The following is a 12,053-nucleotide window of genomic DNA, read 5'->3' as shown; positions in this document are numbered from 1 at the left end:
GCTGTTTAGAGCGCTGGTGAGACCCCATTTGGAATCCTATGCTCAGTTCTGGAGACCTCACCTACAAAAAGAGATGGATCAAATTGAATGGGTCCAAAGACGGGCGACAAAAATGGTGGAAGGTCTTAAGAATAGAATAGAATAGAATCTTTATTGGCCAAGTGTGATTGGACACACAAGGAATTTGTCTTGGTGCATGTGCTCTCAGGGTACATAAAATAAAATATACATTTGTCAAGAATCATGTGGTAGGACACTTAATGATTGTCACAGGGGTCAAATAAGCAATGAAGAAGCAATATTAATAAAAATCTTAGGACATAAGCAACAAGTTACAGTCATACAGTCAACATGGGAGGAAATGGGTGATAGGAATGATGAGAAAAACTAGTAGAATAGAAGTGCAGATTTAGTAGAAAGTCTGACAGTGTTGAGGGAATTATTTGTTTAGTAGAGTGATGGCGTTCGGGGGAAAACTGTTCTTGTGTCTAGTTGTCTTGGTGTGCAGTGCTCTGTAGTGACGTTTTGAGGGTAGGAGGTGAAACTATTTGTGTCCAGGATGTGAGGGGTCAGTAAATATTTTCCCCGCCCTCTTTTTGACTCGTGCAGTCTACAGGTCCTCAATGGAAGGCAGGTTGGCAGCAATTGTTCTTTCTGCAGTTCTGATTCTCCTCTGAAGTCTGTGTCGGTCCTGTTGGGTTGCAGCACCAAACCAGACAGTGATAGAGGTGCAGATGACAGACTCAATGATTCAAACTTATCAGGAAAGACTTCATGAACTCAATCTGTAGAGTCTGGAGGACAGAAGAGAAAGTGGGGGACATGATCGAAACATTTAAATATGTTCAAGGGTTAAATAAGGTTCAGGAGGGAAGTGTTTTTAATAGGAAAGTGGACACAAGAACAAGGAGGCACAATCTGAAGTTAGTTGGGGGAAAGATCAGAAGCAACGTGAGAAAATATTGCTTTACTGAAAGAGTAGTAGATCCTTGGAACAAACTTCCAGCAGAGGTGGTTGGTCAATCCACAGTAACCGAATTCAAACATGCCTCCGAAAAATACAGTATATATCTGCCTAGGAATTCTGGGAGTTGAAATCCACAAAGTTGTCAAAGTTGTTTTAATCTCCTTTTAAAAAAAAATCTTGCAGTGAACAGCCTGGGCATCAGTGAAGAATTGAAGGAAAAGCTCCAGGATGTAATGATTGACCGCCATAGAGTGGCCCTGGGCAAGACCCTTGGTGAAGGTATGTTCCTGTGGCCAGTCTCTATTAGGGGTTTAATTTTATGTATGGTATGTTTGTATGTATGATTGGTCTTTATATAATGGGTTTTAACTGCTTTTTTAGTATTGGATTTTGTTGTGCTGTTTTACTGCTGTTGTTAGCCGCCCCGAGTCTGCGGAGAGGGGCGGCATACAAATCCAATAAATAATCATAATAATAAATAAAATAATAATGGGCCATATTTTTGTCCCCAAGAAAATTGGTTCAAGGTTAGGGCTGGGCTGTACCACATAGAAAGGGACAGAGAAGATTGAAAAATGAAATTTGATTTTATTCCAATTAGGTCTGATTGGACAGTAAATGAATAGAATCAATGTAGCTGGTAGCAGCTCCCAGCTAACCAAGTTGGACCTTATTCAAGGACTTTATAAAAATGGATGTGTAAAGATGTAAGTTGCCTTCTTTAGGTTTGGATCTTGGACCTCAGTTGGTCCTCCTTGATCAAAGCCTGTTTCTGTTCATTGGGCTCCTGTGGAATTATTTCATGAATATTTCAACTCCCAGAATTCCCTAGTTGGGAATCTATTGAACTTTTAATATGTGAAAACTTCAACTCCCAGAATTCCCTGGTCTGGAATCTACTAAACCTTTTTTAAAAAAAATATATATAAATTTTTATTTACAAATATAATACACAGAAAGAAAGAAAAATATATATATATAAAGAAAGAAAAAAAAACCAGTACATCACAAATACATATTAAAATATGGGCGAGTACAGGTCAATTTAAACTTTTAATATGTGAGAACTTCCATTCCCAGAATTCCCTGGTCTGGAATCTACTGAACTTTTAATATGTGAGAACTTCCATTCCCAGAATTCCCTAGTCAGGAATCTACTGAACTTTTAAGATGGGAGAACTTCCATTCCCAGAATTCCCTAGTCAGGAATCTACTGAACTTTTAAGATGGGAGAACTTCAATTCCCAGAATTCCCTAGTCAGGAATCTACTGAACTTTTAAGATGGGAGAACTTCAACTCCCAGCATGGTTGGCTGGGGAATTGTGGGACTTTAAAGCCCACACACCTTAAAGTTTATTTATGTATTTATTCCATTTATATGCCACAACTCTCCAAAGACTCGGGGCGGCAGTTACCAAGTTGAGAAACAGTGGATTAATTCTTAAGATCCCCGAGTTTGCATCCCTGAGAGACACTTTTTTGCTTATGGTGACAATAACACACCACCACAACCCTTGCGTGAGATTAAATGCATGCTTATTTATGAGGGAGGGGGGTGGAGACAGCCCACACCTTTGCACAATTATCCTAGAGGGAAAAGCCTCAAATTGCATCACGGAAATAATTGCGTGAACGTATGCGAGAATTTATTAGAATTGCGCAACACATTCATTTTGGTCCCCGGGCTTTATTAAGATTGCTGGAAGTCTCTTAAAACGGGCTTTATTTTTTAAAAAATATTTTATTTGGCCTGCTGGTCGACTGGTTTTGTTTGGTGTGTTTCCTTTGCTATGGTAATTGTTTTGGTCTCTCTGGATGGATGGCTTAGGTCCTGCCCTGGGAAGCAACTGGGGTGGGTTTGGCCCCTCATTCATTTTTATAGCTTGATGACATATCAATTGGCTCGAAATGGGCAGCCTGGTTTCTACGACAACCATAATAATCTACTACTACACCATTACTAAGCACTCGCGCTTGGTCTCCTGCCGTCAAAATAGAAGGAGACGAAGGGCTGTTTTGTTCATCTGGGTCAGAGGCCTGGCTTTGCTTCCCAGCTTCACTTAGGAAACCGAGATGTTTCCTTCAAGCGTAGCTGGAATTAGTTTGGAAGCTTTTCAACAGGAGGAAAACATTTAGAGAAGCTTTTGTCAATGGATCTCCCTCCCTCCCTCCTTCTTTCCTTCTCTCCCTGCCTCTTTCTTTCCTTCCTTTCTTCCATCCCTCTTTCTTTCCTTCCTTTCTTCCATCCCTCCATCTCCTCCCTTCCTCCCTCCCTCCCTCTTTCTTTCCTTCCTTTCTTCCATCCCTCCCTCTCCTTCCTTCCTCCCTCCCTCTTTCTTTCCTTCCTTTCTTCAATCCCTCCCTCTCCTTCCTCCCTCCCTCCCTCTTTCCTTCCTTTCTTCCATCCCTCCCGCTCCTTCCTTCCTCCCTCCCTCTTTCTTTCCTTCCTTTCTTCCATCCCTCCCACTCCTCCCTCCATCCCTCCCTCTCCTTCCTCCCTTCCTCCCTCCCTCCCTCTTTCTTTCCTTCCTTTCTTCCATCCTTCCATCTCCTTTCTTTCTTCCTCCCTGTCCTTCCTTTCTTCCTTCCCTCCCTCCCCTTCCTCCCTCCCTCCCTCCCTTCCTTCCCCCTTCTTTCCTTCCTTCCTTCCTTCCTTTCTTCCCTCCCTCTCCCTGTCCTTCCTTCCTTCCTCCCTGTCCTTCTTTCCTTCCTTCCTTTTTTTCTTTTCGCCCTCACTCCCTCTCCTTCCTTCCTTCCTTCCTTCCTTCTTCTGTCCCTTTCCTTCCTTCCTGCCTACCTATCTTCCCTCCCTCCCTCCCTGTCCTTCCTTCCCTTCTTCCCTCTCCTTTCTTCCTTCCTTCTCTCCCTCCCTCCCTCTCCTTTCATCCCTCCCTCTTTCCTTCCATTCTCCCTTCTCCTTCCCTCCCTCCCTCCTTGCTAACTTCAAACAGTCACTAAACAAATGGTTATAAGTTAAGGACTGCCTGCTGCATATATAATTTTGCTTGCCCGGATGTGTTCGTGTGCCCCTTATTGGCCTCTGGCAACTAAAGAGTCAAGTCCCTGCAGTTTCCTTGGCAAGATTTTCCCCACCGCTTTGCCCCCTGCCTTCTTCCAACGCTGAGTGAGAAGAACCAGGCAAAAATCACCCCATTGGCTTCGGGCCCATCTCAAAGCAGGAATAGAATCCCCTGGTTCCTTCCTCCATGCCTTCACCCACCACAACCAACCGCTCCCATCCCAGTTATAAATACAGTCGGATAAAACCAGAAAGCACATTAAACCAGCTATGTACACTGCTCAAAAAAAATAATGGGAACACTTAAACAACACAATATAACTCCAAGTCAATCAAACTTCTTCTGTGAAATCCAACTGTCCACTTAGGAAGCAACACCGATGGACCATCAATTTCATTTTCTTGTCAGCACATTCAACTTTGCACAGAACAAAGGATTCCATGAGAATATTTCATTCATTCAGATCTAGGATGGGTTCTTGGAGTGTTTATTTTTTTGAGCACTGTATGTATATTATCCTTCTCTTCTTCTCTTCTCTTCTCTTTCTCTCTTCTCTTTCTTCTTTCCCCCCTATTTCTTTATTTCTTCTCCTTTAATTAAGCTTTTTAAAATGTTATCGATTTGTTGTTCTTCTTTCTCTCTTTTATTCAGCCCAGGTGCTAACTTCCTATTATGAAAGAAGTTTAATGTAAAAGTAATATATTTGTATGGGTGTCAACAGACTCAAACTCAACCCGGATAAGACGGAGTGGCTGTGGGTTTTGCCTCCCAAGGACAATTCAATCTGTCCTTCCATTGCCCTGGGGGGGGATTATTGACCCCCTCGGAGAGGGTCTGCAACTTGGGCGTCCTCCTCGATCCACAGCTCACATTAGAGAACCATCTTTCAGCTGTGGCGAGGGGGGCGTTTGCCCAGGTTCGCCTGGTGCACCAGTTGCGGCCCTATTTGGACCGGGACTCATTGCTCACAGTCACTCATGCCCTCATCACCTCGAGGTTCGACTACTGTAATGCTCTCTACATGGGGCTACCTTTGAAAAGTGTTCAGAAACTTCAGATCATGCAGAACGCAGCTGCAAGAGCAATCACGGGTTTTCCTAAATATGCCCATGTTACACCAACACTCCGCAGTCTGCATTGGTTGCCCATCAATTTCCGGTCACAATTCAAAGTGTTGGTTATGACCTTTAAAGCCCTTCATGGCACTGGACCAGAATATCTCCGAGACCGTCTTCTGCCGCACGAATCCCAGCGACCGATTAGGTCCCACAGAGTGGGCCTTCTCCGGGTCCCGTCAACTAAACAATGTCGGTTGGCGGGCCCCAGGGGAAGAGCCTTCTCTGTGGTGGCCCCAACCCTCTGGAACCAACTCCCCCCAGAGGTTAGAACTGCCCTCACCCTCCTTGCCTTTCGTAAGCTCCTTAAGACCCACCTTTGTCCTCAGGCATGGGGGAACTGAGACATCTCCCCCGGGCCTATACAATTTATGAATGGTATGTCTGTATGTATGTTTGTTTAGAAAATGGGGTTTTTAAAATATTTTTAAACTGTAATTTAGATTTGTTGTAAATTGTTTCACTTTGTTGTGAGCCGCCCCGAGTCTGCGGAGAGGGGCGGCATACAAATCTAAATAATAAATAAATAAATAAATAAAATTTGTTTTCATATTCCTCATGCTCAAATGTCTTTCTCCTGATTTGTACATGTAGAACACATATACTGTACTTTGTGGTAGTGTTCTTTCTTCAATAAAGATTTAAATTTTTTTTTAAAAAAAGAGGTACCACTGTACGTTGGTTTCACCGGGCAGCGGTGTTACCAGGATGGCTCTACCAGATTCTTTGCCTTGCCAATGGTTTGGTTTAATGTCATTCCAAGGGGCAGCAACTGTTTCTAGAGGTTCAGCCAGAAACACCAACATTTAAAAAACCTGAACAAACCTATAGAAGAGAATCAATAAGTAGACTTCTCAATTTTCACTACATGTTTTTAATTATGGTTGCTGAAAGATTTATTTATTTTATTTATTAGATTTGTATGCCGCCCCTCTCCGCAGACTCGGGCGGCTAACAACAATAAAAAGACGACATAAACAAATCTAATATTAAAAAATCTAAAAACCCCAATTTAAGAGATCAGTCATACATACAGTCATACCATACATAAATGTTATAAGCCTAGGGGAAGGGAATATTTCAATTCCCCCATGCCTGACGACAGAGGTGGGTTTTTAAGAGCTTACGAAAGGCAAGGAGGGTGGGGGCAACTCTGATATCTGGGGGGAGTTGGTTCCAGAGGGTCGGGGCCGCCACAGAGAAGGCTCTTCCCCTGGATCCCGCCAAACGACACTGTTTAGTTGACGGGACCCGGAGAAGGCCAACTCTGTGGGACCTAACTGGTCGCTGGGATTCGTGCGGCAGAAGGCGGTCCCGGAGATATTCTGGTCCGATGCCATGAAGGGCTTTATAGGTCACAACCAACACTTTGAATTGTGACCGGAAACCGATCGGCAACCAGTGCAGACTGCGGAGTGTTTGAGTAACATGGGCATATTTAAGAAAGCCCATGATAGCTCTCGCAGCTGCATTACCCTGCATAAAAATGAGTAGCCAATCCTGGCTAGATTCATCCCACGCCTTCAAAAATGCCAAACAGGAAGCCATTGTTGTTAAAATTGTCTGTCTGATCCCCCTAGAAGTGATTTAGTACTCAGTGTAAGTGATTGTGTAACTTGCAAGCCTGGAGTGAACCTCCGTCGTTTTTCCAGGGAAACGGCAGTTAGCATCTGGTCTTCCTTCCTTATCTGAGCTATCAATAAAACAGCCTCGTGATAATTTCTAGGTTGGGCAAAAAAGACATCTCGTCATTCCCACCCAACAAATATAACGGTGCGTGGGTGTATTTATTCCCTCAGAAGCTTTGGATGGCAGCTTACGCGGCTGGATTTCATAACTTTCTTGGAAATTCTTCCCGGGGTCTGAATCCCGAGAACAGAGTCCGCAAGGAATTGGGAGGCTTAGAAACCTAACAAATAAAATAAAAAATAAATAAATAAACTTCTAAAGGAAACCCAACCTTCCTAAAATCAAATTAGAATCAAAGACGGGATCCAAAAGCTTGCTGTGGCTCAAACGAAACACAGCAACCGACCACCAAATTTGGGCAATTGCAATGCAGCTAGTCCTCAAGTTATAGCCACAATTGAGGCCAGAATTATACACGGCTAAATTGAAACGTTCGTTCAGTGAGCTTTGCCTGTCCTGTTTTATGACATTTCTTGCCACTGTTGTTAAGTGAATCAGTGCATTTGTAGAAGGGGATGATATGAGCTGCACACAGCCACCCAAAAGGTGGCTCAGAGAAGCCCAGTGACGAGATTGTTTGGCTTTTTTTCTCTCTCGGCAGGAGAATTTGGCTCGGTTATGGAGGGTCAACTCAGCCAAGACAGTGCTGTCTTTAAAGTTGCGGTCAAGACGATGAAGAGTAAGTAGTCACAATTTTTTTAAAAAATACTCTTTTTTGCTGGGAGGATTAACATCTAACACCTGACACCTATCTGTCTGTCTGTCTGTCTGTCTGTCTCCGTCTCCCTCTCTCTCTCTCTCTCTATCTATCTGTCTGTCTGTCTGTCTGTCTGTCTACCTACCTACCTACCTATCTATCTATCTATCTATCTATCTATCATCTCTCTCTCTCTACCTACCTACCCACCCACCCACCCACCTACCTATCTACCTATCTACGTATCTACCTATCTATGTATCAACCTATCTACCTATCTACCTATCTACCTACCTACCTACCTATCTACCTATCTATCTATCTATCTATCTATCTATCTATCTATCTATCTATCATCTCTCTCTCTCTACCTACCTACCCACCCACCCACCCACCTACCTATCTACCTATCTACGTATCTACCTATCTATGTATCAACCTATCTACCTATCTACCTACCTACCTATCTATCTACCTATCTACCTACCTACCTACCTACCTATCTATCTATCTATCTATCTATCATCTCTCTCTCTCTACCTACCTACCCATACCTATCTACCTATCTACCTATCTACCTATCTACCTATCTACCTACCTACCTACCTATCTATCCACCTACCTACCTACCTACCTACCCACCCACCCACCCACCCACCCACCCACCCACCCACCCACCCACCCACCCACCCACCCACCTATCTATCTATCTATCTATCTATCTATCTATCTATCTATCTATCTATCTAATGTCTGCCAAGCTTCATGATCAGAGATCCTTGAGCAAGGATCAATGCTACCAAAGCACTAATTTCTCTCTTCTCTCGGCAGTTGCCATATGCACCCGCAGTGAGATGGAGGACTTCCTCAGTGAGGCCGTTTGCATGAAGGACTTTGACCATCCCAACGTCATGAAACTGATTGGTGAGGGACGAGGAGGTCTCTTCTTGTATGCCTGGCTTCTTGGAGACATATTGAGCATCCACGGCCTCCTCCTTCTAGCTCAAATTATGGTACCAATAAAGCCAATCATAGAGAGTGGTCAAGAAGGCCAGCCATAGAGAGTGGTCAAGAAAGTCAGCCATAGAGAGTGGTCAAAAAGGCCAATGATAAAGAGTGGCCAACAAGACCAATCATAGAGAATAGCCAGGAAGGCCAACCATAGAGAGTGGCCAACAAGACCAATCATAGAGAATAGTTAAGAAGATCAGCCATAGAGAATGGTCAAAAAGGCCAATGATAAAGAGTGGCCAACAAGACAATTCATAGAGAATAGCCAAGAAGGACAACCATAAAGAGTGGCCAACAAGACCAATCATAGAGAATAGCTAAGAAGGCCAGCCATAGAGAGTGGTCAAGAAGGCCAATGATAAAGAGTGGCCAACAAGACAATTCATAGAGAATAGCCAAGAAGGACAACCATAAAGAGTGGCCAACAAGACCAATCATAGAGAGTGGCCACATAGAAAATAGCCAAGAAGGCCAACCATAGAGAGTGGCCAACAAGACAAATCATAGAGCATAGCATTCGCTGGCTGGGGAATTCTGGGAGTTGAAGTCCAAATATCTTCAAGTTGCCAAGGTTGGGAAACACTGCCTTATGGAATAAAATTGAGGTGTGCAAACTTTTAGGATATGGACCTAAAATTTTGCAGAATTTTGCAAGAAGGACCCTGCATAAACTTAGTACCCCCCCTGTGGGGGCAACAGCCCATTACTGGGTGGGGGGCTGGGGTGGGGAGAGAAACCTAGGCTGGAGAGACCTGCAAAGCGCACCTGGGCCCCAAAATAAAATAAAATTAGCTGGAGCCTGGTGGGAAAAATGATGGAGAAGAAAGGAAATGGTGCTTGGGTTTTGGAGATTGGAGGAAGGGAGGGAGGGACAGACGGGCCTGGGGAAAGCAGAAAGGACAGATTGTCCCCTGGGGGGGTGAGGTGGGGGGGTGGGATGAAGCTGTGAGCGAGAGGGAACAGAGAACATTACTTGGGAAACCAGATGTTGGCAAGACTCTCGGGAATCCTGACTGGGACGAGGCTGACAGACGGGTGGGCGGAAGCCCAGCTAATGCAACTCAGACTTGTTTGGGGGTTTGGGAACTTCTCGCTTAGTCCTGCCTCCCCCCTCCTCCTTCTCCTCGTCCCCTTTCCCCCCCCCCCCTGCCTTCTGGTTCCTGTTAAAAGAGGAACAGGGTTAGAACAACATCAGGGTTTAGTAGGATCATGCTCACATCCAGCTTTGGTCACCACCACGATATTAAAAAAAGATGTCGAGACTCTAGGAAGGTTTGCAGAGAAGAGCCACCAAGGGGACCAGGGGACTAGAGGCTAAAACAGGCAGGGATTGGGTATGTCTAGCATTTATTTATTTATTTATTCATTTGTCCAATACACAGATACATAGGAAGAAACATATACATGTGATAACATAAAAGAGGGTGAAAGTGAACTTAGAGGAGAGGATATATGAAAGGAAGAGAATATATAAGATAGGTGAAAGAAAGAAGAGACAATTGGACAGGGGACGAAAGGAACATCAGTGCACTTATGTACGCCCCTTACTGGCCTCTTAGGAACCTGGAGAGGTCAATCGTGGAGAGTCTACGGAAGAAGTGTTGGGGGTTAGGGGTTGACACAATTGAGTCCGGCAATGAGTTCCAAGCTTCGATAACTCGATTGTTGAAATCATATTTTTTACAGTCACGTTTGGCGCGGTTCGTATTAAGTTTGAATCTGTTGCGTGCTCTTGCGTTGTTGCGGTTGAAGCTGAAGTAGTCATTGACCGGTAGGACGTTGCAGCATATGATCTTGTGGGCAATACTCAAATCGTGTTTTAGGCGCCGTAGTTCTAAGCTTTCTAGGCCCAGGATTGTTAGTCTATTTTCGTAGGGTCTTCTGTTTCGAGTGGAGGAGTGAAGGGCTCTTCTGGTGAAATATCTTTGGACATTTTCAAGGGTGTTGATGTCTGATATGTGGTGTGGGTTCCAGACAGATGAGCAATAATCAAGGATGGGTCTGGCAGTATAGTGGTTCTCAACCTTTCGAATGCTGTGACCACTTAATACAGTTCCTCGTGTTGTAAGAACATCATCAGTGTTCAGTGATGTTGCCCAGTTCGGGTGATGAATCGTTTGCAAGAAAATAGCCAAGGATCCCAGGCCTTCTTCCGCTTTAGAGAATTCACAAATGTCCTTTCTCTCTCTCTTTCCGGAAGGCGTCTGTCTGCAGAACACAGAAAGCGAAGGCTATCCCTCTCCGGTGGTCATCCTGCCATTCATGAAACATGGAGATCTACACAGCTTCCTGCTTTACTCCCGGCTTGGGGAGAGTCCTGTGGTAGGTAGCAATCCTGTGGGGTCGTTGATTCTTAGCCCTAAAGCAGTGGACTGTCTTAGACTCAGGGGTCCCCAAACTTGACAACTTTAAGGCTTGTGGACTTCAAGCTGGCTGGAGAATTCTGGGACGTGAAGTCCACAAGCCTTAAAGTTGCCAAGTTTGAAGACCTCTGGTCTTGGGTGGACAACCATTTAAATTAGAAACCAGCAGTGTGCAGCAGCATCCAAAAAAGTCAATGCAATCCTAAGGTGCATTAACAGGGGGATACACTCAAACTCAAGGGAGGTGCTAATACCTTACTAATACCTTACTAATACCTTAGTAAGGCCACACCTAGAATATTGCACCCAGTTTTGGCCATCGCACTATAAAAAAGACGCTGAGACCAGTGAAAGGCTACACTTTTTTTAACTACCACGCTGTGGGCGTAGTTTATTTTTTGGGTGTGGCTTGCCGGCCATGTGACCAGGTGGGAGTGGCTTGATGATCATGTGACTGGGGTGTGTGGCTTAAAGGCAGTGAAGGACTACCACACTGTGGGCATGGCTTATTTTGTGGGTGTGGCTTGCCGGCCATGGACCAGGTGGGAGTGGCTTGATGATCATGTGACTGGTGTGTGTGGCTTAAAGGCAGTGAAGGACTACCACACTGTGGGCGTGGCTTATGCAGCATTTTTGGGACAACGATGACTTGGAGGACAGAATCGCCATAGATAGACCCTCCTCTGATTGTGTTCTTCTTCCTTCACAGTACCTGCCCACGCAGACTTTAGTCAAGTTCATGGTGGACATTGCAAGTGGCATGGAGTACCTCAGCAGCAAGAACTTCATTCATCGGGACCTCGCGGCCCGCAACTGCATGTGAGTGTGTGTGTACGGGTGGAGAACCCTAAAAGGGGGGGGGGGGTTGGAAGCAGAGGTCGGCAATGAAGCCGCGTCAGGATCCGGTTCAGCCTTCTGCATTTCAGCACCATCCAAATTTGGAGAGTTCTCAAAACTTTCCCAGTCTGTGCTGAGAATTCTGGGAGTTGAAGTCCAGGAGCTTCTTGGTTTGGGGGTGCACAATGATGTCATTTCCTGGAGAATATACAGAAGTTTCCGATCTCTGATTGAACATTCAGCAGTGATGTTGCTCTCGGTCAGCCTTTCGTAGTGACTAGACTAGGAAACCAAAGTCAATCACGTAAATACTATTCTACTCTACTCTACTCTACTCTACTCTACTCTACTCT

The 12,053-nt window shown here is 44.7% G+C and overlaps 1 protein-coding gene across 2 annotated transcripts in view; it reads left to right on the top strand.

Annotated features, from left to right (window-relative positions):
• AXL (AXL receptor tyrosine kinase) overlaps window positions 1–12,053 on the top strand; it is a 66,543-nt gene that overhangs the window by 47,383 nt on the left and 7,107 nt on the right. For both annotated transcript variants that reach the window (XM_070764895.1, XM_070764894.1), the window contains exons 13-17: window positions 1,151–1,246; window positions 7,394–7,471; window positions 8,321–8,413; window positions 10,701–10,822; window positions 11,573–11,682. In XM_070764895.1, the coding sequence (XP_070620996.1) occupies window positions 1,151–1,246; window positions 7,394–7,471; window positions 8,321–8,413; window positions 10,701–10,822; window positions 11,573–11,682 (499 nt within the window). The remainder of the gene's footprint in view (window positions 1–1,150; window positions 1,247–7,393; window positions 7,472–8,320; window positions 8,414–10,700; window positions 10,823–11,572; window positions 11,683–12,053) is intronic.

The sequence above is a fragment of the Erythrolamprus reginae genome, chromosome 11 (genome assembly GCF_031021105.1).
Source record: "Erythrolamprus reginae isolate rEryReg1 chromosome 11, rEryReg1.hap1, whole genome shotgun sequence".
NCBI classification, from domain to species: domain Eukaryota; kingdom Metazoa; phylum Chordata; class Lepidosauria; order Squamata; family Dipsadidae; genus Erythrolamprus; species Erythrolamprus reginae.
The sequence above is the reverse complement of the archived record's forward strand: the minus strand, read 5'-3'. Positions and strand labels throughout refer to the sequence as shown.